At 57.7% G+C, this 26,287-nt stretch overlaps 1 protein-coding gene across 2 annotated transcripts; it reads right to left on the bottom strand.

Annotated features, from left to right (window-relative positions):
• Positions 1 to 1,306: 1,306 nt before the first annotated feature.
• Positions 1,307 to 25,693, bottom strand: SBK1 (SH3 domain binding kinase 1). 2 transcript variants are annotated; one of them, XM_027126546.1, is made up of 5 exons: positions 24,856 to 25,693; positions 19,479 to 19,669; positions 7,258 to 7,490; positions 5,629 to 5,831; positions 1,307 to 4,882 (listed from the first exon to the last, which is right to left on the bottom strand). In XM_027126546.1, the coding sequence occupies exons 3-5, from the start codon at positions 7,481 to 7,483 to the stop codon at positions 4,049 to 4,051; spliced, it is 1,263 nt and encodes a 420-aa protein (XP_026982347.1). In that variant the 5' UTR covers positions 7,484 to 7,490; positions 19,479 to 19,669; positions 24,856 to 25,693; the 3' UTR covers positions 1,307 to 4,048. The 2 variants fall into 2 exon arrangements, with proteins under 2 accessions (XP_026982347.1, XP_026982348.1); XM_027126547.1 differs by lacking the exon at positions 19,479 to 19,669 and having other exon boundaries at positions 24,856 to 25,692.
• Positions 25,694 to 26,287: the final 594 nt, after the last annotated feature.

A 26,287-nucleotide genomic window follows, 5' to 3' on the forward strand; every position in this document is an offset into this window, starting at 1 on the left:
TTTGTTTGTTTTTTTATACTGCAGGTTCTTATTAGTCATCAATTTTATACACATCAGTGTATACATGTCAATCCCAATCGCCCACTTCAGCACACCACCATTCCCCCACCCCGCCCCCCGCGACCACTGAGATTTGAGCAGGGACCTGAAGGAGGGGAGGGAGGGGCCTCCAGGGAGATTTGGGAGAGTACCCAAGGCAAGGGTACGGTCCCTGAGGGGAGCGTGCGCTTGGCTGTCCTAGAGACCAACATGGCCTGAAGACAGCACAGGGGTGGAGTAGGGGATGGGGCTGGGACCTTGGAGACCACTGTTAGGACTTCAGCTTTGATTTGGGGTGAAATAGGGAGCTTTTGTAATGTTTCCAACAGAGTGACAGGTGTTGTCTATGGGAGGACTCACTTTGGTTGCTGTTCTGAAAAAAGCCTGAAGAGGCTCAGGAGAGAAAGCTGGGAGACCAGTGAGGGGCAACAGGCAGAGGAGGGCTGCCGGCTTCCGGTGGGAGCAATGCCGGCGGTGAGTGAGCTCAGATTCTGGGTGGACCTGTGTCTGAAGGCAGAGCCAACAGAATTGTTCTGTTGACACAAGTAGGTAATTAATAAATATTTGCCGAATGAATGCTGAATCATGAAACTCTCCACAGCCGGCCCCAGCTGCCCTGCTTTAGAACGGCCATTTGCCTGCTGCCTCTGAGTCCACTGCCAATCAGCTTCTTCACACCCTCTGTGCCCGATGCCCAGACAACTCTGCCGAGTCCTCTGGTCTTCGTCTTCAGGGAGCTCCTGCCGCCTCCAAACTTGAACAGCTTTTCAGTTATGTAATTTCCCAGCACCCAGCCTTCCATGTGGGTAATGTCTGCTCCATCATTAGATCGCTGGCTGCCTGAGGACAGGGGCCCCATCTGTCCTGTTTACTGGCGCATCCCCAGGCTCCGCTAGGAAGACAGGTGCACAGAATGCACTCCGTAAACATTTGCTGAGCAGCGGCTGGATGAATCGCCCACTCTGTTCCTCTGGGCTTTCTGTTTCTATTTCCTGCCCAGTCTGAAGGGCTCCACGCCAAAGCTGGACTCCAGTCCAGGGACAAGTCCCTGCCTCTTCCCCCAGAACGTGGGTCCTTGTTCCCTCCACACTCAGTCCCTGGGCTGGGCCTACTTTAGGTCACATGAGAGGTCGCAGGAGCCCTGGAGTAGCTGCCCTTGGACTCTGCAGACCCCACCTTAACCCATCTGTCAAGTTTTCAGTTTCCAGAGTAATTCTGTGTGCCTCCCTCTCTACCCCATATCTGAGACAAGACAGCCACCCAGTGGTAATTTTTCTAAACTTTTGTTTATTTTATAGCAATTGTCATGATTAGAGAAGTAAATAACACATTTAAAAACCTTCTCAGGGCCAAAGGATGCCAGAGTATTTACAAACACATGGTGGGGGACGGTGTCAACGTAAGGGTCTGGGGCTCTGGGGATGGGATTCCACCCAGGCCCTGAGCCAGGCTTGGATGCCGACGCCAGCCATCGTGACTGTCCTGCCGGCCACAGAGTGGGCTCGGGGAGCAGTGGCAGCCTTAGGGCTCTGCTCAGCTGGCCTGGTGGGAGACCCTCTAGCTAACCTGTGGCCCTGCCTCCCCTGCAGGGGCTCCCCACACCCCACAGGCCAGCTCAGAGGGGCCTCTGGGAAGCACCGAAGGACAGGGGGCAGTATGGGGGGCACAGGGCTGGGACAGAGGGCAGGGATGACCCGGCCTGCCCAGGGGAGGACAGAGATGCAGGCACACACGCACACACACATACACCTTCACAGAAGAATCGCGAGGGGTTTTTTTTTGTTTGTTTTTTGTTCTTTTTTGTCTTCTAAGTCTTCATGTTTATGATGTTATTTTTTGCTGTTTATTTTTTCTTCGACAGTGACATAAACTGAGGTAAACATCTGTGACCAACACCTCTCCTAAGGGGCACAGGGTCCCAGCCCAACCAGCAGAGGTGGTGGCGGCAGCGGCAGCAAGGCCCCAACAGGGAGGGCGCAGACCCGGTTCCAGTCCTGCTTCCTTGTTGGCCGCTGCTGCCCCTTCTCTGTGCCTCCGGAAACAGGGGCTGGGCTACAGAACTATGATCCCTTCCCCACTCTAACATCCTAGATACTACGAGGGAGAGACTCTCAGACAGGATCTTAACAGAGAGAGAGAGAGAGAGAGAGAGAGAGAGAGAGAGAGTGAGAGGGCGCACGCAAGGGGCGTCTACTTGGAATCTCGCTTCCTTGTTATTGCAGGAGAGACAGGATGTCAAGAGGCCTAAGGCAAAAGGAGAAGTTGCGGCTGGGAGAGGTGCCCAGATGGGCTCCAGGTGGGCCGGGGGCAGTGATGGGGGGGCCTTCTCTGAGACTTGGCCCTTGGTGGGAGGAGGGGTTTGCTACTTACCTGGCATGTGGAGGGCCCCAATGCCCGCTGGGGAGGTGGGTCTCAAGAGGGGTGGGCACACCAAGGAGGGGTGGGGGCCAGGCCCTGGGGCAACCGCACAGTTTGTAAACTGGACCCGGGCAGGGCAGGGGGACCTATAGCCCTTTTGCGCGGTGTGAATGAGGGTGAATAGAGAGGTGGGGACTTCAGGCCAGAGGGGCCCCTCTGGTCAGCCTGGCCTGTCAGGGAGCTCCCTCAAATGGCTGAGAACCCCAGGAGGAACCCTGGAAGGTGTGGCCCGGTACAGTGGATGGGGCACTGCCAGGCAGAGGGAGCAGCCTCACCCATGTTGAGGTTATTGCGGGGTCCCAGGCCTCCACGGAGGGGGCGGGGGTCGTGGAGTCGTGCTGGGTGAGGTTGGGTCCCTCTGGTCTGTTTTGCTGCCTAGGGTCCTGAACCAACCTGCAGGTGCCTCCTTGCTGGGTTCCCTGAGGGGTGTGCTGAACCGCAGGCCTGGAAGCCCTCTGGCAGCTGCCCGCTGAGAATCCTGGGGTGGAGTTACTGAGGCGTCTGGATGCAGCCACTGAACACACGAGGCTACACGCACACATGTGCACTCCACATGCACTCACACTGCACACATACCTATTCACACACTCACCCCCTCCCACTTCCAGGGCCTCCCATTCTCACACCCACACCCCAGTACCAGAAACTTGGGAGACGTGGGGATGGGGTCAGCCCCGGGCTGACATGTTAGACCCCAGCAGAAACCCAGGAGAGATTCCTGGCACAGATCACCTGGCCGCCTGCCAAAAGCCCAGGCCCCTGAGTCTGGGCTGGGGCAGCGAGGACTGAGAAGGATCTGAGGTTTCCCGGGCCTGGGGAAGGTGCGGTGGGCAGGCGGTCCCGGCCCTGCACTCACTCCCTTGGCCTAGGGATGTAGGGGTCCCGGAGCCCTTCAGTTGTCCTGAAATCCCTGTGGGGGAGGGGAGGGCCGCCAGAGCTCCACCTCTCTGGCTGTGTGGTCTCTGGCTGGCTGCCCTCCTTTTGGGCTCAGTGTCCTCATCTGGGGACTGGGTGGTGGGGAGTCGGGCCCTGTGTCTGCACATACACACTTCTGCAGCTTCCAGACATTTGCTACATTTTGCAGGGGGCCTGGTCCCTCCCCTCCAGCCTCCCAGGAAAGGGGCAGGTGGCCGCTGAGCGACGCCCCCGCCCTCAGCTCATCTCCCTCCTCCCAGCCAGTGCCCAGGGGCCCTAAGGCCCTTCTCTGCCCCAGCACTTCAGCCCCTTTTCGTGCCCAGGGTGGGGGTGGGGGGCGGGGAGGCCGGGAGGGCAGGACCGGGGGCGGGCCTGCAGGATCTGCCAGGGGGTGCAAAGGGCCGGGAGCAACTAGTCAGGGTTCCAGGGTTCAGGGAGGTGTGGGAAGTCTGCCGGCAAGCTCCCTTGCTCCTGGTGTCAGGGGGCCTCTGAATCCTCGGGCCTGGGGGGGCTTGGCTCCTTTTGGTGGCGATCTCACCAGCCCGCCGCGGGCCGGGCGTCTACCACTACTCCCTTCTGCCGCCGCGGGGGGCTGGCCGGTTCGGCCCAGGGCGTCTTCCCGCGCCCCGGCCTGGCTGCTGCACGGCGCCCCGGGCCCGAGGGCGGCGGGGGCGGCTCAGACGCAGATCTCGATGGCCGTGGCCAGCACCACCTGCCCTTTGCTCTTGTCTGGGCGGCCGTCGGTCCTGCCGGGTGGCCCCGGGGGAGCCAGACCGGGCTCGGGCACGGGGACCGGCACGGGGACGGGCGCGGGCGCGGGCCCGGGCCCAACGGCGGGGGCCGCGGGCCGGGAGCCGCTGCCGCTCTCGGTCAGCACCGTCCGCTTGAGCGGCCCGGGCGCCTCGAGGCGCAGCGGCCCCGCGGCCGGCGGGCGGTCCCCGGCGGGCTTGCGCGCGCGGTGCGAGGGCCGGCGCCGCAGCTCGGACGTGAGCTCGTGCTTGAGGAAGCGGAAGACCTCCTTGGCCGGCCCGCGGCGCTCGGGCTCCAGGGCCAGGAGCCGCTGGAACATGCGCAGCGCCGGCTCGGTGAAGCGGCGCCACTGCGACGGCAGCCCCGGCAGGCGGCCCCGCTGCCAGCGCACAAACTCCTCGAAGAAGGCGTCGGCGCCCGAGGCCGCCTCCCACGGGAAGTTGCCGGTGAGCACGCAGAAGATGAGCACGCCGAAGGCCCACACGTCCACACCCGTGTCCACCGCGAAGCCGTCGGCGCGGCCCGCCTGGCACACCTCGGGCGCCGTGTACGGGATGGTGCCGCTGACCCGCTTCACGCGGCAGCCCACGCGGCGCGTCATGCCGAAGTCGGCCAGCTTCACGCGGCGGCACTCGCGGTCGAACAGCAGCACGTTCTCGGGCTTGATGTCGCGGTGCACCAGCTGCCGGCCGTGCATGAAGTCCAGCGCCAGGCCCAGCTGCTGCACACAGCGCTTCACCGTGTCCTCGGGGAGCCCCACCTGCGGCCGGCCAGACGGGAGAGCCGATCAGGGGCGCTGGGCGGCCCCGACCCAGTCCTCTCCTTCCCGTCCCCGCCACCGCTCGCCTGAACTCCCTCCGGGTCCCTTTCCTGGGCAGATCCGGTGCCAGCCACCCTCCCTCATCCCAGGCTCCCTCCCTGGCCCCGTGGTTTCCCACCTTCCTCACCTTCCCCGCATTTCCCGCAACAACTGTCCAGAGCGCCTACACTGCGCCAGGTGCTTTGCTAAGCGACCTATCCCGCACGACTCAACTCTGCAGCACGTTACATGCCCGTTTCCCTTACACCGAGGCCTTGTCACTTACCCAGCAAGCGGCAGAGCAGTTTCACCCTGGCCGACTGCAAAAAACCAGGTGCCTGGAGTCCCCCCGGGCACTCTCCCCACTCCAGGGCACCTCCTCTGGTGGCCCTGCCACCTCCCCTCTTGGGTCCCCACCTGTTGCTATGCAACTGCGGAGGAGGGGGCTGCTGGAGTTCATCCCATCACCCTGGCTGCTCCTCATCTCAGTGCATCATCTGGCTGACTGTGGAGTGTCTGTTTCCCCCTCTAGGACCAGAGCAGGACCTCGTCTTGTTTGCTGTGTATCCCCAGCCCTCCAAACAGTGACTGACATACAGTAGGCGCCTAATAAACGATTAAGTCGGGAGGCGCCTGACTCCTCCTCGACTCTCCTACTCCGGGGACCCAGAAGACAGTCTCCCCTTCCTCAGCCACCACCCCCGTACCTGAGGAGGAATGATGTCAAACAGGTCCCCGGCAGGTGCATACTCCTGAGCAAAGACGTAGCAGTCCTCGGTCTCAAACACTACGTCGAAGACCTTGATAATGAAGGGGCTGGAGGAGAGGCTGTTGGTGATGCTCACCTCCCGCAGGAAGTTCTTCAGCTTAGTTTTGCTCTTGTTCACAAACTTCAGTGCCATCTTTGTGCCTGGCCAGGTGACAGTGACAGTGGTGAAGACCCCTCTCCCTGTACCCCTGCACCTCACACACCCGTGCCTGTCTGCACAGCCTGCCCCAGCCACAGTGCACAATGATGGCCCCAGCAGGTGTGACTCTCCTCATCTCACAGGTAGGAGACTGAGGTCCAGAGAGGGGAAGGAACTTGTCAAAGGCCATGCAGCAAGTCAGGGGTCAGCCTGGGTCCTCCATGCCCAGCCTGAAGCCCTTGATGAGGAGGGCCTGTTGCTTCCTCCACCCTCTCATTTTCTTCCTGGCATACTGTGTACCTATTTATCTGTCTGTCTCGCCCACCTAGAAGGCTGCTCCCTGAGTACAGGAACCTTTGTCTTGTTTGCTGCTGTGTCTCCAGTGCCGACAACAGTCTGATGCATAGTAGGTACTCAACAGATGTTTCTTAAATGGATGAATAAATAAGAAGGCACTAGACACGGAGAGATGAGGCGCATGTCCCTGACTCTGAGCTTGAGCAGGCATCTGTAGCCACCTGGGTGCATAGCTGTGTGACACACGTGTGTGTCCACAGAGCACTTACACATCACAGGTCTGCCTTCTGCACTTCATGTGCACAGCTCACTCTTCATTAGGACCCTATCAGCTGGGCATTAATGCTACCCTATTTTACAAAGGAGGAAACCTAGGCACAGAGAGGTTAAGTCACTCGCCCAAGGTCACACAGCAAGCAAGTAGCAAAGCTCAGGTGACCCCATGTCCAGTACTCCTCCTGTTGTCCCTGTCTCCTCTGTGTGCAGCTGTGGGCGCTCATGCAGCCCCTGTCCCTGACTGGCTGTGTGGGCACTGCTGTGAGCCTACACTGTGGGGAAGGCATCAAGTTCAGGGGTTAAGCAAGAAGGCCCTGGAGCTGATTACTGGGGTCTCATTCTAGCTCACATCCTCTGTAGCTGCACGACCTTGGCTGAGTGACTGAATCTCTCTGGGTCTCAGAGTCCTCAGTGACCTGAGAAATGGAGACGGCCACACTGACCGCACAAGGCCCTCTCCCACCTGTTGTAAGCATGGTGCCCTGTTCCCGAGGACCCCCTCAGTTCGGTCCACCTCCCTGGGGGCTGCTATCACCGATATGCTGGTGATTCCCCAGACACCACCGCTGGCCCTGACCTCTCCCCTGACTCCAGATGTCCCCCGGCGTATCCCCTTGGCTGTCCCAAAGGCACTCTGGATGGCCCCAAAGCAGCCCACCCTCCAGTCTGGGCACTCTGCCCAGAAATTGCTCCCTTGTCCCATCTGCCTGGTCCCCTCCTCCCTGGGCCACTTCAGGCCACATTCTCTCCACGTGGACCACTGACTCTGCCTCCTGCTGGCCTCCTGGCCCCTACAGAGAGCCCCAGCCAAGTCCCCACTCCTGTCTTAGAGCTGGCCACCCTGCAGACACTCACCTGTGCCTTTGTAGGCTACCAGGTCAACCTTCCCATAGGTGCCCTTGCCCAGCTCCCGGACGAGTTCGTAGTGCTTGGTGACATCGCTTGCGGCCAGCGTGCGGAGGGTCAGCGCTTGCATGTCTTCAGTGAGGAGGGGCACGCCTGCACCCAGCCCAGGGGTGGTCCCTGGCCCACAGCAGGGCAGGGAGTGGGGCGGCTCGGGCTCTGGGCAGCCCACGCTCATCTTCTCCCTGTTGTGTGGCATGGAGTGTGACATCAAGCCAGGGTCTACTCCTCCCTCCCCAGGGCCCAGGATCCCCAGGGCTGGGTCCGAAGCCAGGCCGAAGATGACCACAAGGGGGCAACAGGCATCTTTGCTGCATCACCTTTCCCCCAAAGCTTCAGGGCCAGGCCTGAGCCAGCACTCCCCAGAGACACAGCCACTGCCTCCCAGCCCCTACTTGGGTACCGCTGGCCTGTCTCGTGCTATCATCCAGACACTGTGTCAGGCAAGGCACACGTTTTTATGTCACACAAAGACACGCCACATACTGAGTTCACATGAGTGCTCCAGTGCACAAGTACTGATCAGCACCTGCTCTTCGCCAGGTGCTCTTTGGAGCCCTGGGGACAGAGCACTGAACACATAGACCAGACTCCCACCCTCACAGGACTTACGTCCTAGGGGGGAAATGGACAAAACACAGTGAACCCATGAATGATATATTATGATAAAAGGTGACATGCGCCATAGAGAAAATAAGGCAGGGGGAGGGGCAGACGAGGTCTGAGGGCAGGGGTCTCAGACGAAAGTCTGGCAGGGCGGTGCAGGTGTGGCCACACCCCCATCACAGCATTAATCCCTCCCCCAACCTCAGAGGACAACACACAGCCTGGCTCAGGTACACACTGCCACAGCTGTAGCCCCAGGGCCCCACCCAGGCTCCCCAGACACAAGGACAGAATGCCTGTCCTGCAAAGATCCGCCCTCCCTCGCCCCTACCCTCCAAATTCACCGACCGACCCCTTCAATGTTTACACGAGCTGGGTGGGAAGGCCTTCCTGGATACACCTACCCCGTCGTGGGTACTGAGTTTGCCTCCAGATGGTGCCGGGGAGGGGGGCAGAGAGCTGCAATGGGGAGAGTTCAGGGCCGGGTGACAGTGAACGCCCATCTGGAGTCTGCATTCCTCGTCTGTCTAATGGGGGAGGCTTAGACCAGGGCGCTGAGGCCCCGGGAGCAGGTGTCCGCGTGTCCGTGTCTGCGTGCGCGCCAGCAGGGGAGGCCAGCGCTGAATCCGCTCTAGGCTGGACCCTCGGGAGCTGCCTCCTGCTGCAGCTCCTCTGCCCTCACTGCCTTCTCCCTCCAATCCCAGGTGGACCACCCATTGCTCTCAGCAGCCGCAGCCCACCCCTCAGCCGCCACCCCTGCAGAACAACCCCGCGGCTCTGAGGGAAGGCACAGACTTGGAGCCAGACTGCCGAGTTTGAAGCCTGGCTCTATGACTCGCTATTTGGATGCCCTCGTGCAAGCGACTTCACTTCTTTGTGCCTCGTTTCCCCGCCTTAGCAAAAGGATAATAGTATCTTTTCCCTAAGGGTCAAAGGACACGAAATGCCTGGTGCACAGTAAGCACTCCCAGTGTCAGGTGTGGACGCGTTCTCACTCGGATGACCTCCATGCTCGCCTGCTGAGCACGGCTGGAGGCTGGGGGCAGAGGCGAGCCTGGCATCTTCACCCTGGCCCGGCCGCTCCCCTCCCAGGCCCAAACCCTTTTCTCCTCCTCTGCCTCCCCTTCCCCCTCGGCACGACCCAGCCTCCCACTTCACGCGGAGAGGAGGAGCACGAGGAGGGAACCTCCTGCCTCCCACCCAGCCCCAAACGGAGCTCCATCTGCACGTCCTCCCGGCTGGCTGGCGGGGCAGGGAGCCGTCCCCGCCCCCTCTGCTCTGGCTCCCGCCCCCTTCCGCTTCCTCAGGATCCTGCTCCCCCGTGCGGGCCCCTCCCCTCCATTCATGAGCCCGCCAAAGTCCCACACGATATCCTCAGCGTCTCCAGCGCATTTCATAGACCTGAAGATGGAGGGATGGCGCCAGGCCCACTGACACCCGGCCCTGCTTCCTCCGCCACCCTCAGTGTGTTGAACCCAACCCTGCCTGGCACCGTCGTCCAGCCTCTGCAGTCCCTGCTCCGGGCGGGACAGCACTGGGGCCCTCCTGCTGCAGGGCTAGAGTGGGGTGTCATCTCCCCACAAGGCTTCCTCTGGTTGCAGGGCTGGAAGGGGTCAGCTCTCTCTTCTTATCAAATGTCCACCCGCTAGCTGGGGGGGAAAGGACGCCGAGTGAGAACGACCTGCTCTTAAGTAGCTGGGAGAGGTAAGGCTGTTCCTGTGGAGTGTGGGGCTACCCCACCCCACCCCACCCCGAGGGGTGCCGATGAGCGCACACCCTCTTCATCTGGAGCTCTTCCCCCTGCCCACCAGGAAGAGTTCCCGGCGCTGGGCTGCTATGCTGACCTACTTCTCCTGATGTGTGTGGACTCCCCAAGGACTGCTGAGGCGGGCGGGCCGCGTGTGTGTGGGCACATGTGTGCACACGTGTGGCAGTGCGCCCACTTCGGGCTTCGGCCCCTGTCAGATCAGCTTGGGCCGTTTTCCACATCTCCTGGGAGCTGGACTGGCAGCCGCCAGTTGCTAGAAGCCCTTCGTCCCGCCCCACCTCCCTCCCCCAGGGACTGTCGGTGCTTGGCTTATCTCTGCTGCTTTGGCCTCAGAGTTGCCCTGGGCAGGCACCGGGCTTGGTGGGGGGCACACCTGCTCCCTCACCCCAGGCTCAGCCCGTGCTCTGACCACTGCCCAGCTCTGCCTCTCTACAGCTCGAACACGCCTCTCCAGTGCCCTCCGCCATTCCTGCTGCCTGCCTTCGCTGTCCCCTGCCCCACACCCCACCTCCTTATCTCATTATCCTCAGGTGCCACTCCTCCAGGAAGCCTTCCGTGCTGCCCCAGGTGCCAATTTCTGTCTCTGAGGGGCCCCAGGGTTCAGACAGGGTCTGTATGTCTCTCTCTCAGGGCCTCTGTTGAATATGGTGGTCTCAGCTGTGTGTCCCTGTCTGTCCCCATCAACAGGCCAAGAGCGCCCTGGGGGCTGGTACTACATCAAATTCAACTCTTCCTTGTCCCTTCCCTTGGTTCCTAGGGTCCAGGTTGGGGGATCCTGTATATTGCCCCCCCTCACTCCTTCAACCTCCCTCTCCCCTCAGGCCTCTTCTCTGCAAGGTGTCAGCAGGAGACAAGGAATTAACCCGCACCCTGTCCCTGCGGCTGCGTCATCCCCCCAGGTACACACTGCCTCCGTCCCAGTTACTACACACGTGACTTAAGAGGCACAGTGGGGAACGATGGAAATGGCACGGGCCTTGGGGCTCAGCAGGCTTGGCCTTGATCCTAACGTGCGCCACTTTCTAGCTGGGTGACCTTGAATAAGTCACATCACCTCTCTGGGCCTCAGCTTCTACATCCATAAGATGAAGAAAATAATAACAGTAATAGCAGCGGCTAACACTTAAATGTACTCACTACGTCAGGCCCTGTCTGGAGGATGAACTCATCTCACTTTCACAATTCCATGAGGTAGGTATTATTATCCCCATTTTAGGGGTGAAGAGATTGAGGCACAGAGACTGAATAACTTGCCCAAGGTCATCTAGCTACTACTGGCATTGGCTCCAAAGCTGGTGCTTTTAACCACTGTTTTTTCCCCCAAGTCAGAATGTGTGAACATCGCATCCATATCCCTCAGTATCTGAGTGGGGAAATGGAGACCCAGAAGAGGACAGAGCCTCAGCCAGGGATGCGCATGCCGTCACGGAGCTCCTGCGGAAAGCCGACTGGGTGCCAGGCACCGGTCCAGGTGTGCCACGTGTATGAACTCAATCCTCACAACAGTCCCCGAGGCAGGTGGACCAGCTCCTTTTTCAGGTGGGGACTTGAGCCCAGAGAGTGAAGTGAGACACATCAGCCTCACTGGTGGTTGAAGGCATAGACGTCTGGCATCAGGGGGAACTTGACCTAAAAGTATTTTACCTTCGTCTCTCTCACTGCCTCCACCTGGAGAAGCAGCCGAGGACCTGATGGCCGTGAACTTCCTAGCACCAGGCAGCAGAGGTCCTGGCCAACCTCCATTCACCCGGTGTAGCTGGTGCTGCATCCGTGCACACTCGAGCTGGCTGTGCTGCCCCAGGGGACCCCACGTGACCTGAACTCAAGTGTGTGCCCTCACTGGCCCCGAGGGAGGCCCTCGATTCCCCATCTGGGGTGCGGAAGGCAGGAGGGCGTCACCCCGTCTTCATGGCAGTGGTCGTGGCCCTGACCACAAAGGCTCTGGCCCCATGGGCTGGGTCTTCCGCCACAAGCTGGGAGGGCCACGGTTGTGGGGGGGAGAGTTTCCCAAGCAAGAAGCAAGACCGAACCATCTACCACTTCCTGTTGGCAGGTGGCTCAAGCTGGGTGCCTCTTTCATGAAAACAACACCCAAAGCGTAACCCAACTCAGGCCTACTCTGGGACCCCCTTCCCCACCACATGCACACACGCAAACACACAAACGCAGTGCCAGTCTGGCAAAATTTCACTCACTGAGTCCTCATAAGTACCCTGAGAAGGGGGCAAGATGCCTCCCATTTTAAAAATCAGCTTAATTGAGGTATAACTTGCATATCACAAAACTCCCCCGTAGCAAGTGTATAATTCAATGATTTCAGTAAATGCACAGAGCTGTGCAACCATTGCCGTGATCAAGTGATGCTTTCTACTTTGTGGATAAAGAGCAGAGGCCCAAGAAACCGCTGACTTACTATGGTTATGGCAAAGATGACTTCTGCCCTAAGTCATGCAAACCATGACTTACTATGGTTATGGCAAAGATAGCCAACTGCCCATCAAAGCTTTGTGTTCTCTCTTCTATAATACAGAGCTGTTTTGGAGGGTGGCTGTCAGCAGGGAACTACATTTCTCCTCTCGCCTGCTTCCAGGTGTGGTCACCTGGGGTGGCCACCTGTGACTGGTTTTCCCCAGTGGCATGGGAACAGAAGTGAGGTGTCACTTCTAGGCTGGAGCTTTTAAGAGTCGCTAAAGTTTCTTTCTCTTCTTCTGCGGCTTGATGCAGAGGACTCCAGGGCTCTAGAAGATGGTGGTGGAGCTACGGGATAGGAGGAGCCTGGGTCCCCTGGGCATGCGAGGCCTCCTGCCGATGAGGAATACCTGCTCTGTGTTTTGTGAGCCAGAAGTAGACTTGTTAGGCTGCTGAGATAAATGGGGCTTATTTGTTACAGCAGCTAATACTGCCCTAATTCAAGGGTTATGTAGCAAGTAAACAAAAGAGCTAAGATTTGAACCTCAGTGTGTTCGACTGCCTGGAATGTGGCCAGACAAGGTAACCTGGATGGTGGTAACACTGGCAACCAAGAATCCAGTTATAGGAGTAGGTGGAGGGTGATCAGCCTGTGAAGGGAAGGGAGACTGCTCTTCCCCTGTCTTGTGGGAGGATAATAATACTGGCAAATATTTACTGTTTACTGTATGCCAGGTGGTACGCTAACAGTGGATTAAATCGTTTAATCGCAAGATGTCTCAGAGGCAGGTGCTACTATTATTATCCCCACTTTACAGAAGGGGATACTGAGGCACAGATGGGCTGAGTAACTTGCCCAAGAGCTAATAACTAGCAGAGTGGGATTTGAACTCCGGCTATCAGGCTTTAGATCCCATGCTCTTATATGCTGTGTCCTGCGAGGCTCCTACAGGCAGACCCAGGCAGACAGCAACTCAAAAATGAGACAGTTCTCACAGTCTCACAGTCTCACACAGGGAGGAAGTGCGTTCTCTGCCGCTGGGAGCAGAGAAGCAGATACTGGAAGCCCATCTGTTGGGGGAAATCAATGCGGGGTGAGGCTGGACCGAGTCAGCCAGGCCTTTCTTACTCTCACCCTGGGAGTCTAAGGTTCTCTGTCCCCATGCTGGGGTCCCCTCTCTCAGGTCGCTGGACCCATGCTATGCCCTTAGCACAGGCAAACCCCAAGGGTATCCTCAACAAAGCCCTGGCCTGGAAGATGCCACTGAATAGTAATTGTGCCTGGGTGGGTCCCCTCTCTGGGTGACTCTATTATTAAAAATCCCTGTGAAAAAGCAGCCACGAGGTGGAATTTCAGGTGCCGAGGGGGGACATGGAGCCCCTCTGGCTTCTCTCACCTGCTTCACTTTGCTTCTGTCAAGGGAGGGGCTGGAGCTTCATCCCCTCAGCCTGCGTGGCTGAGCCAGCTCCCCACACCCTGCATTCTCCGCGTGCCCGCCTCCCCGTTTCTCCCCTCTAGCCCTCCCCACCTGCAGGGTCAAATAAATTGTCTCAAGAGCAGATTTGACCTGATTCTTGCCTTGTTCTGCATTTTCAGTGGTTCCCTGTATTGGCTCCTGCCCAGCATCACTTTCCCTTTCCCCAGGGAACGGTCCCTCTCTCAGTCCGGTGGTTCAGTAGGGCTGTCCCCACTCTGGCTTTAAGCGCAGGTCTGACCCAGGGCCGGCCAACCAGGGGATCCATCCCATCCGCCAGGTCACCGCTGACTGGTTCAGAGATGAACACGTGACCAAAGGTGACCCACTGAGATCTCGCCTTAGGACTTTTGCTGAACTTATCAGGAAAGAGATACCTTCTGACCCCTGGGCTGCAAAGCTGGAGGACACGGGCCTGGAGCTGCTGGGGGCTGGCTGAGCCACCATGAGGGGAGCACCTGACCGAGAATGAAGCAACAGAGACAGGCAGAGCAGAAAGATGGAAAGACTTCTGATGGTCCAGAGCACCTGCCTCCAGACATGCTGAAAGCCAATTACATTCCTGAATGTTTGTTTCATGAATCAATACATTTCCTTTTTGGCTTAAGCCAGCTTGAGTTGAGTTTGCCTTAAGCCAGTTTGAGTTGAGTTTGTGTAGCTTACAGCCTAAGGCCTCCAGACAAGCATATCTATTTGAGCCCAGGCACTGTGCTGGGTGCTGGCACAGGGTGAGTAGGTTAGATAGAGGGTATGAGATAGAGGGTATGAGCCTACAAATCAAGGAGGCAAATAAAGGACTCAGGTAATCATGAGGCCAGGAAGGCCATGATCAGTGCTCCAACATTTCCAAGAAGGGTCCTGGCAGTGGGGATCAGGGTACCTTCCCGGAGGAGGTGACACCTTAATGGGCCTTGGAGGGGATTAACAATCTAGCAAGAAACCCAAGAGCTCCTTGAAAGCAAGCCCCATGCCTTAACCATCTCGCTATTCCTAGCACTTAGCCAGTGTGTGACAAATGCCCGGTGAATAATTCTTTACGTGTTTGGGAAGCTGTAACATTTTATATCTTGGCTTTCCTGAATGTGACCCTGCAGGCACATAGCTATTTTCCCAGGGGCCTGCGTGAGAGATCATTAGCCCCATTTTACAGGTGCAGAGACTGATGGCCAGAAGAGACAGTGATTTGCTCAAAATCACATATAAAGTTAGTGGCAGGGCTGGGCTAGAAGCCAGGGCATCTGCAGGGCAAGGTGCGGTCTCGCTCTAACAGCCCCAGCCCAAGCACAGCAGAGATGGGAGTGGCTGTGAGTGACACTGGCCACTGTGAACAGAGAGGCTGGAGTGCTGTGATGAGAATGATGAAGATAATGGAGAAGAAATTTACAGTAAGAGCTAACACTTAAGGAACCCCTGTCCTGTGCCAAGTCCCTCAGGTAAATTAACTCGTCAAATCCTCACAACATCCTGTGACATGCGGACTGCTATTCACTCCAATTTACAGACAAGGAAACTGAGGCACAGAGCAGTCATGTCACTTGATCAAGACCGTCAATCAAGTGGTAGAGCCAGGATTCAAATCCAGGCATTATCACTGCAGTGTCCAAAAGCTTAACCACTGTGCTTTACTGTCTCTAAAATGATACAGTTAAAATGATCATTTATTTTCTCAGTTGCCAATTCTTTACATTCCTGCTGCCATTCAATCTTCACAGCAACCCCATTTTACACATAAGGATGCTGAGGCTCTCAGGGGTTAAGCAATTTGCCCAAGGTCGCTCAGCTGGTAAGAGGCAGAGCCAGGAATTGAACCTTGAATGACTCCTGCTCTATCTCCCTTTTTCCTACTCTTGGTCTGTGGTTTGCAGCCAAGGCCTCCCTCCAGCCCCATGTCTTCAGCACCACAGGTGTGGACAGCACCCGGGCCAGCCCTGCACAAAGTGCAAGGCTAGGGGAGGCCCGAGGAGGCTGGGCAGAAGCATGGAGGAACGGCTGACAAACCAAACCCAGGCCCCCGGGGCTGAAAAGGTACGTATGGATATAGGTGCTGCCGTTTATTTAACCAACTGATAGATGTTGGGTGTGCTCAACCTTTTGCTGCCGCAAACAATGAGTAGCCTTGTACATCAGTCATGTTGCAGTGTGCAGGTGTGTCTGTATGATCAACTCTAGAAATGGGTTGCCAGGTTAAAGGATGAGTGCATTTGGAATTTCTGCAGAGAGCTCGATGTCCCCCAGAGGGCTGTTGCACTGGCCCTCCCCCAGCCATGCAGGGGAGGGCTGCTTCTTGGTGGAACATAGCAGCTGCTGCCTGCTCCCTCACCCTCTCTGGGCCTCCATATCACTTTGTTTAGTACGTTACTTGGAAGTGGGGGAAAACAGGAATAAGTTCCTCATTTGCTTGCATGTGCATAAAGTAACTCTGGAATCAACCAGACACTAATGAAGGCGCCGACCACCCTCAGCACTCGCTCCCACTGGCCTGAGTCATCAGCAGCGACCTTCTAACTGCTCCCCCCCGCCCCCCCAACCCCAATCTCTTCTCGACACAGCAGCCAGGGAGCCCATCAAACCCCAATCAGATCACATTACTCCCCAGGTCAACACGCTCCACTGGCTCCCATCTCATTCCAAAGTCCTTACAACGGCCCTCAATTTACCCCTCTGACCCGCCTCCTCCCTCCCTCTGCTCCAGACACACTGGTCTCCCTGCTGTTCCCTGAACACGCCAGCTCCCCGCCTGGTGACTGTTCCCTCTGCCCCCAGACATCCACATGGCTCATTTCCTCCAAGTTCTGCTCAAACAGCACCTTCTCAACTAGGGCTATCCTACTGCACTCCCTTTTCTTGCCTTTATTTTTTTTCCCCAGTAGAGTGTATCACTGTCTAATGTAATGTCTACTGTGAATGTCTCTTTTCCCGCTAGAACTTAAGCATTGGGAGGGCAGGGACTTAGTTGGGCTGGTCTTGTTCACTGCTGTACCCCCAGCAGCTAGCACAGTGCCTGGCACATAGTAGGCATTTAATAAATATTTGGTGAATGAATGAAGAATGAATGAATGAATGAATGAACAAATGAATGTCTGAGGAGAGAAGTGGGAACTGAGCAAATAGGGGCAGGGCGGGAATTAAACTTTTCACTAGGTACAATCCTGTTGGGTCTAGGGGGTGTAAGGAATCAGGCATGGCTGGGGGTCCAGACAATGCCAAGGGAGAGTGTGAGGAGAGGTCGTGCCCACCCGCCCAGGCTCAGCACCCCAGGGTGGTGTCCCCTGAGAGGGGCCTGGGGAGGAGTGGTCCAGCTTGATTGCCCTGAACTTCCACATGGAGCTGGCCTGTGCTCAGGAAGGTGGGGGCAGCTGGGAGCCCCCTTGACACCCACCCCTGATGGGAGCCCTCCCCCTACATCCCCAAGGCCAGTGCCCAGTCTGGTTCAATGCCACTTAACACCTTCTCGGAAGGGTATCCCTGACCCTCATGTTTTTTACCCCAGGGCAGAAATCAGTTCACGTGTGGGCTCTCCTATTTGCTGCCAGGGAGTGGGGGGTCCAGAGCTGGGCCCTCTCACCCCAGAAAGAGGCCTGCGAGTTGCTTGGGTAAGCTCTGGCCTCTGCTGCTGGTCCCTAGGGAGCCCTGTCCAGCTCCCCCGCCCATAGTTTTCCAATCTGTGAAATGAGCCATTTCATATCCCTTCATGGGTCACCGAAGTCTCAGTACGCTTTCCCCTGAAAAATGTCCCCAGCCACCACATTCACACTTCTACATACAACACCAGGGGGTCAGGGCCCCAGGGAGCCCATAAGAAAGTCCAGGTAAGTCCTCTCCCTCCCCTCGGTCCTTTGACACAAATACAGACTCTGTCAAACATTCTATTCAGGGCCAAAAGGAGGAGGAGAATATTCTCAAATCTTTTCGTCTTCCCTCATGGTGCAAATTCTGGCTACATCCCCTCTCGCTGTGTGGCCTAAGCTGTGGGGTCATACACCTGCCTAAGCCTCAGTTTGCCCATCAGTAAAATGGGGTGAGAATGCCTGTTTAACATGATGGGTTTCTGTAAGAATTAAAGGGGCACTTCCTACAGTGCTTGGCACTGAGCAGATGCTCAGGAAGAATCTGCTGGGAAGAGGGGCCTGAGACCTTGGTTCCGTCCTGCACCCTGACAACTCTGCGCCGTCTTGAGTGAGGCTGTACTCTCACTGAGTCTTGGTTTTCTATGCTGGAAATGGGGGCCGTTTTGGCTTTGCTAAATCTTACCCCCAGAACCTGCTTGAGCCAGGAAGGACCTTGGAGATCACGTGGGCCAGCCCCGACATTTCCCAGGTGGGAGACTGAGAGGGGGAGCTGAGACTTTCCCAAGATCAAGCAGCAGAAGCTGGAAACAACATTCTTCCCACTGCCCTGCCCACCAGGGGCAGCCTGGGGTTCCCTGTGCTGCCGGGCTCCGCTTCTGGCTCCAGCCTCTGTCTCAGCCTCCCCTCCCAGCTGGTACAGTCTGCCCCTTCCCCAGGGCACATCCTTGGTGGTTATTAATAGCTGATGCTGCCGCCCGCCTGCAGCTGGTGCCCAGAGTTGGGACAGACCCTCCAGCCAGGCCCTGTGGGGAGGTGGGAGCCCTGGCCTCCTCGTTCCCAGCCTACCTGTGGCAGCCCCTGTGGGTGTGGGAGGAGGCATGAGCCTTGTTGCTGGGTGACGTGGGCAGCCCGGCACTCAGGGGCCTCGCCTGGGTGTCCACCAGTGGACAGGGGCTGGCCAGTGGGGAGATGGCTGGGTGAGCAGAGGCTCCCTGAAGAGATGAGCCCTTCCTTAGCTAAGGCCTTCACCTGTCCCCCGTTCCCTGAGCCCCTACTGAGGGATGGAAGTGGGGATGTAGCCTGGCTTAGGAGCCTGGAGCCCAGATTCAGCCACCCCTGGGTGGAACCAGGTCACCAGCATTCAATTTTGGGTAAGTCACTTACTTTCTCTGTGCCTCCATTTCCTCATCAGTAAAATAGGGTTAATAATACCTTAAATAGGTTGAAGTATTATTAATAATAGCTGACATTTATGAGCCACCTAAAGTGTAAGTATTTTATACAGATTGACTCATTCAAACCTCATAACCATCTTAGGAGAAGCTGCTATCGCTATTCCTATTATATCCCTCACAGCTCAGGAACCCGAGACTCAGAGAAGGGACGATTAAGTAACGTGTCCAGTGGCACACAGCTAAGGCGTGGCTTAGGGAGATCTGCCTGGCTCCAGAACATTCAGTAAGTATTTGCCAAGCACCTAGTGTGTGTTTGGGTCTGGAATACATTCACGGACCAGACAAACAGCCCTGTCCTCAAGGACCTTATATTCTAATTGGGAGACAGACAATGATCAAGGTAAGTAAGAGACGTCAGTCAGACAGTGAGAAGTCCTAAAGGGAAAAACAAAGCAGGGAGAGGTGAGGAAACGCCGGGGGTGGGGAATAGGATTGTAGATGGGGGGGTGAGGGGGGTCAGGAAAGGCCCCTGAGAAGGCTACAAGCACGTGGAGACTGGATCTTGTAGGAGAAGAGCCCTGCTGGCAGAGGCAAGGGGGGGATGGCAAGGGCTGTGCTTGGTGCGCTCATGGAACAGTGAGGAGGCCGGCATGGCTGTGGAGTGGCAGGTAAGGTGCAAGGGGCCAGAGCGGAGTGTAGAGGTAAGGGATGGGGGGCAGTGGGCAGGGCCCTGGAGGCCATGGCGAGGACCTGCCTTCCACTTGGAGTTGCGTGCCAGACTCTGGACCTGGGCAAAGCCTTCCTGAAGCCAGCCCATGCGCCAGGCCCTGAGAGGCCAAGAGACAGCAGGAACCCGACTCCGCTGCACTCGGAGACCCCCAGTCCAGCCCCCAGCAGCATCCCACCACTGTCCTTGGAGGGGCTGAGTGAGGAAGGAATAGGGGAGCCTTACAGACTTCCTTCGAAGATTCCTCTGTGCTGCAGCTCTCGGCTGTCGTGGCCCCAGGTGAGAAGAGGTGTGCGGGCAGTATGTCCAGGAACGCAGCCAGGGCCCAGGTTAGGTTCTGCCGGGTCCTTCTGGCTGGCCGTGGCCTGTGGACTATGTGTGAATGATGGAAGAGCGGGCAGAATCTTCTCCGAATCCTAGATATGGAAGCTTTAGTAAAGACCTTCACCCCGAGCCTCCATTTTTCTTTAAAACTGTACAGTGGGACTAGCATTTCTGCTCAGGGCTTCAGGGGACTGATAGTAACAGAAAACCTTAGAGGGTACTCGGTGCCACTCATAGCACTCTACAAACCTCCATCACTTAATCCACTATGAGCCTACAAGGCAAGTACCAGTATCATCCCCTTTTTTGTAGGTGAGGGATCTGAGGCACAGAGGCTAGGCACCTGGCCCAAGATCACACAACGAGTTTAGAGGCTGTGCTTTTGGCCACTAACCCATGTTAACTGTTGGCCCCACTCCCTCCCAGACACACTTGGGGTCAGGGCTGGCAGGTACCTAAGCTCTCGGGATGGGATGATCTCCCTGCAGGACTGTGGGCTCCAGTTTGAGAGTAGGAAGCCTTCCTGCTATGTTGGGGGGCCCAACAGACCAGAAGCTACGCTGGGGCAGGGATTTGTGCAGCTTCAACAGGGCCTGACCAGGAGGAGGACGAGGCAGCTCTGTCCTGTCCAGTGCCCACCCCTGCCCCTCAGGGCCATCCCAACACCCAGAGGCAGGTGGAACATTCTCTGCCTCTCCCAGGACTGGCTAAAGCCACAGGGAAGGAGAGCAGGTGCAGTGGGGAGTCACAGTGGCTGGACCCACTCATTTGCATACCCCGCTGCGGGTGGCAGAAGTATTAAGCAAACACTTAAGTAGCAGGCAGAGCTAAAAGTGCTTTATCATTTAATCCTCCCCACAACTCTAGGAAGGAGCTAGTATTGATATTATTCCCATTCTACATGCGAAGAAACTGAGGCACGGAGGACACTGCCTCATCCAAGGTCACGAAGCTAGTGAGTGGTCGAGGCAGTCTGATGCCCGTTTCACTAAAACCTTTGGGGGTTCACAGAGCTGGGCTCAAATCCCCACTCTGGGTTAAGGAGGTGCTGCTCTCGGTGCTAAATGAGAAAGGATGTCCAGTGGCCGGTGTGGGGCACTTGACACTGAAGAATGCTTCCCTCCAACCCTGATATTACATGGTTCCCTGAACGGGGGCTCAGCGGGGAGTCTGGACTTGTCCCCTCTCCAGACTGTGGCCAAGCTATATGGTGGGTGGAGGGGAGGATGGGGAGAGGGTGGACAGGAGAGGAGAGGGGGCTCTAACGGGCCCCACCAGGCCTAACGCCACAGCTTCCTGAGACCTAGAAGGGGGACCAAGGGAATAGGGGAGGGAGGGGGCAGTCTGGAGAAGACTAGGTCTGTTGGAGATGCTGGTCCTGGCTCTGGCCAGAGGCCCATCTGCCTGGAGGAGGAAGCCTGGGGACAGAAGCCTGGCAGGCGCCTCACCTAGAAAGCAGCTCTGGGCAGGAAGAGGACCTTGACTACAGCTGCCATATGTATGTCCCACCCCTCAGGCTTGACTCTCACCCTACCCCACCCGTAGCAGGGGCAGGTAGGTCCTTAAGCACCACACAGAACTGCCTCTCAAACACCTGCTTCGCCTTTCCTGGGGACCAAAAGCCCTCTGGCTCCCCCAGAACAGCTATAGGAAGACCAAGAAGACATTACCACCAGGGGTTACTTACCCACTTGCCAATGTGCCCTTTCCAATAGGAGCCAATAGTTTCTGAGCACTCTTCACATGACAGACCCTGTCCTAGGCCCTTTTCATGCTTTAGCTCACTTAATCCCCCTGTTGACCCTGAGGTAGGTATTATCCTTGCTTTCCACATAAGTAAAATGAAGCTCAGAGAGGTTAAGTGACTTGTCTGAGATCACACAGCAGCTAAATGGAATTCAGACCCAGAAGTCCAGAGCCTGTGCTCTCAACTATAGTGCTCTGCTGTCTCCTTTGGCCTCGGGCTGCTGTAGACCTTCATCCAGGAAGATGGCACACTCCCTTCCAGGGCCATGCCCAGGGGCTGGGGCCCAGTGCTGACTCCTGACCCCTGGCCCAGCTACTTAGTGTCACCCACTGGTTTCCTTAATGTTTAGGGTATGTCAATATTTTTGCATGACTTCTGCATCTAGGCCCGCACCTCTCCTGCCCGACCAAAACTACAGCAGTTTGGACTCAGTCCTAGAAAGTTAGAACAAGGAGGAAGATTATGGCTGAGAGAACCTCTAGTCCAATTCCTCCCTGACACATGGGTGAACTGAGGCCCAGAGGGCAGACCTCCCCCAAGAGTCCTCAGTAGGACCTGGGTCTAGAACCTTGGACTTTTGCTCCTGGGCAAATAGGACAATTAAAACAGGTTTTTGCTGGCTGAATCCTTCTAATCTAGAGGAGGGGGCACAAGATGGGGCCCAGAGTGGAAAGTGGGACCAGGCTGGAGATGCTTCTGGCTGGAGGAATCCAGGCTCACTTCACCGCTTAGCCCTCAAAGCCTCGGAGGGACACTGCTCTGTACAGGTTCTAACCTGGCCATGGGGGAGGCAGGAAAGACACATGTGTGCAAACACACACAGACAAAGGTCACCCTCTGAGCAAACATTTTCTGGCCTCTACCCTAGGCCTGCAAGACCAGATGCCTATAAGAGGGGCCAGCAGGTCATGGAAATGAGTGAACAGGCCAGGTGGGGCCTGGGTCAAGCTGCAGGGCGATAGCCAATCTACAGAAGGTTGTCATTCTTTGGTTCTCGCCTGGGCTTATCACAGCATCTGATTTTCCAAGAGGATCCAAAAATCAATATTTGTGTGTGAAACTGTATGTTTGTTTAGCATTGGCAACAAATACAAACATGAGAAAAGCACTGTTTGGATCAACAAGATGTGTCTAGCAGTTGTGTTTTACAACATGTGCTACACAATATGCTGGGCTCTGGGTTAGACAAAGCCGATGCAGCAGGGAGGGCGCAGACCTGGTCCCGCCTCCTGGAGATCGGAGATCGGAGTCCGGATGTGGAGACACACTCTCACAGCACATATAGACACGGGCCACCGTCTCCCAGCCACCAACCATCCATCAGTCTAACTCTACTCTCCACCCTGTGCCAGCTCAGGTCAGATCAAAAGGGGAGGTGGAGAGCTGCCCTTGAGCCATCCTATAGTGGGGCTTTCCGGGTCAGGGGAACAGCACATGGTAGAGGGAAGGACAGACAGGAGGCAGAAGTAGAGGCTGGAGAGTGAGGAGCGGGAACTGGCACTCAGGAGGTGGTTTCGGGCCACACTGCAAAGGGCTTTGATGCCGCTTTATTCCAGACTCAACGGGGAGCTCTGCAGGTTAGCGAGGAGGGAAGATCTTACTCCCTTGTCCCCCTCTGGCCTCTTGATGGTTTTCCCTAGTCACAGTGACTCAAATCTCCACTCTTTAGCCTCTCACTCCACTCCCTCGCTGGTGGGTCGTCTGACAAGGCCCTGGGCTCTTGGGAAACCCCCGGGGGAAATGAACTCCTTTAGAGATGGAGAGGACACACCTGGATGCTTCTGCCGCCCAAGGGCGATCCACATCCACCCCACCGGCTGCAGAGTGAGTGGCCCACTGCCGTTATCTCTGGGAGATGCCACATGCTTGCCCAAGGTCACCCAGTCTTCAGGGCAGTTGGCTCCCCCCACAGCCTGGGCTGAGGGGCACTGTCTCAACTGTCCTTGAATTTGAAGGTGGGGCTGCCAGGGCTCTGGCCTGGAGCTCCCCAACCTCTTCTCCGGCTGACCACATCCTACCCCTTAGGTCCATGCCAGCAGCAGGTGGGGGTGGGGGCACTTGGTACTGGGAAGCGGGGAGAGGAGTAAGCTGCTGCCCGGGCTCAGCGCCCCCAAGTCTGCAGCACTATGTGGGCCCCAGGGTGGAGTGTGGGACCAGGCTGGGGATGCAGATCCTGCTGAGGATCAGATGCTTCAGGAGTGGGGTCAGAACCGGTCAGCTGGGCCTGACCAGACCCACCCCAACTGATCCAACCAAGCACAGCCTGGGCAAATTGAGAACAGCCCAGACATCTGATGAACAGGAAAGATCAGGAAAGAGGATGAAGTGGGAAAAAGGACCTTGACTCCAGGGCCTGGTACATCACAGACACTAGCTAAAGGTTTGTTGAATGAATAAGTGAACAAAGGATCTCCTGGTGGGGCTACCTGTACTCAGAGTCCTACCTTCTTCAGCATCACTGCTCGCCCGCAGAGGGCTCAGAGAGAGGAGGCTGGTGGAAACACTAGCAGCCCAGAGTGTGTTCCCTCGGCATGGTCCAGTCCCTTCTTACGATCTCTGATCCAGAATTCCAGGATAAAACATCCCCTGGGCCTCTCATCTTCCCATGAGCTGCAAGGCCTGGGGTTCAGGACCTCACTGAAGGCCAGGCTGGGGTACTGCTTTGTACACCACCTATAAAGCTACAGTGAGAACCTAGAATGGTTCCTTGGTTGTCCAGGATACACTGACCCCACCTGAGGTTTGGCCCTGGGTATTTTGGAGGTCAGGAGCAGAAGGGAGGGCCTTGGGTTTGCTGCCCCTGGGGTACATGGGGACAGAAAGGTGCCCTGACCTGAAATGGCTTCTTCTTCCAGACTTCCTCCCTTCCGCAGAAACCAGAGCCTCACTTTGGAAAGGGCTTGTCCCTTCCTGTCCTGAAGGGAGCACGAAGCATGGCCTGGGTAAAGATACCCCTTCCCAGTCTGGGTTGGGGGCAGTGGAATCACAGAGAAAAGAAGGGAATCCCACCCATTCTCTCAAACACACCCCTTCCCTGTCTCTCGCAGACAAAGACACACACCCAAAGCCCCATCCATCACCCTAGGGCCACACACTGCAGGCCCCCTCACCTGTGGACACCCCAAATCTTCTCTTCCCAGGGGGGGACTTCACTTGAGAACTCAGCCTGGCCTTTGGGGGAGGGGTATATACACTCCAAGGACCAAGGATCCAACAGCTCCAGGCTCACAATTTTGGGGGGTGGACTCCTCACCCTCTTCCCCCTTCTCTGTGGCGCAAGGGTCTCTGCCACCACTCCCCCGCAGGGCCGGGAAGCTGTGCCCAAACCCCGGGGCCGGGGTGTGGGGTGGGGGAAGGGAGAGGAGGAGGGGGCGGCTCCTCCAAGCGAGACACAAAGAGACGTCCTTCAGCCTCGGCTCCATGGCGACGCTGGGGAGGGGGCGGTGCGCCCCCAATACTTCCTTCCCCACCTGCAGGGCTAGGGACCTCGGTGGTCACTCACCTGCTGCCCCTCACCTGGGCCCGGCTTACCTGGGCTGGGGCCGCGGGGACGCCGCGGCAGGGGGCCTGGGCGCCGTCTCGGTTTTCGTCGTCAGCCCGGCCCGGGGGGCTCAGGGCGCCACAACCATGGGCTGGGATGAGAAGGGCGCCGCGAGGGGCTCAGTCGCCCCAGTCCTGGAGCTTCGAGGGGGGGGTCCCAGAGGCCTCTTGCTGGTGAGGGATAGCTCTTGCTGTCCTCGGGTCCCTAGATTTGGGGTTTCTGTGAGCCGAAATCGGGGAGGGGGGGAGGTCTAATACCCCTGATCTAGGGGCGTTCTGAGCTGGGTCTTCGTGTCTTGAGGTGTGGAGTTGTAATGGCCAGGATCTTGAGAAGGGGTCCCCACAATCCCGGACAGGGGGGTCACTGCGTTCTAGGTCTTGTGGGGGCCCCGACTGAAGAGGGGGTGTCTTCGCGGAACCGCAGGGAGGTCGCTGTCTTCTGAATACGGAGGTAGTCTCCGCCTTCCCCGGCTGGGGAACAGCTCTGTGTTGGATCTGGAGGGGCCACCCGCTTTCCTAAGGGTCTCTGGGTCCTGGATGTGCTGGGGGGATCCCCACGCTCCCCGGCTGCGGGGGCTTGCAGAGTCCCGGCCACCGCAGGAGCTGGGAGGAAGCCCCTCAGCCGCTGGGGGGCTCCGTCGCCGCCGCTACGAGCAGCCCGGCCCGGCGGTCCCGGACCCCGGCCTGGTCCGGGCTCTGGCTGCGGCTCCTGCTCGCGCTCCGCCTGGTGCTCGGGCCCCGGCCCCGGCGCCCGCCCGGGCTGCGCTCCATCGCGGCATCGCGGCTCCGCCCTCCGGCCTGCGCGCACCTGCCCGCCTGGCCCGCGGCTCCGCCCTCTGGCTCGCGCGCCGCCGCCCGCCCCTTTGTCCGCCCCGCTTGGCGCGCGCCCTCGCGCACGCGCACTAACTCCGGCGCGCTCTCGCCCTCCCGCCGCGCCCTCCAGCCGCGCGCCGCTGGGCGCAGATTCTCCCCTCACGGCGAGAGTAGCGCGCGGCGCCCCCACCCCGCCTTCCGGCCGCGCTGGGTCCTAGCGCCCGAGGGCTGCTTCTTTCTCTTCCCATCCCCGTCTTTTCTAGGTCAGAGCCCACAAGGGGGCGAGAACGAGGTTAGAGAGGAGTCGGGGGAGTGTGAGAGGGTCACCTGGTCCAGCCTCCTGGCTCCTGCGGGACCAGACTGCCCCAGACTGTCCCAGTCTGTTCTTGTGGGGCGGAGCCTGTCTTTTTCAAGGAGGGAAACATCTAAACCCTGCAATCCGCTGTAAATTCATCCATCCATCCATTCATCCATCCATCCAACCGTCCATCCGAGCAGAACGTCAGAGAACTAACTCAGGAAAGTCTACTTAGGAAAGAGGTTGGAAACTGGGGCCTTGAAGGTCATGTCCAGCCCAGGTTGCGTTTTTGACCCCGGTTGTAAACAGGTA

Source organism: Aethalodelphis obliquidens, unplaced genomic scaffold, assembly GCF_003676395.1.
Source record: "Aethalodelphis obliquidens isolate GAN/ISIS:26980383/991018 unplaced genomic scaffold, ASM367639v1 scaffold30, whole genome shotgun sequence".
Classification (NCBI taxonomy): Eukaryota; Metazoa; Chordata; class Mammalia; order Artiodactyla; family Delphinidae; genus Aethalodelphis; species Aethalodelphis obliquidens.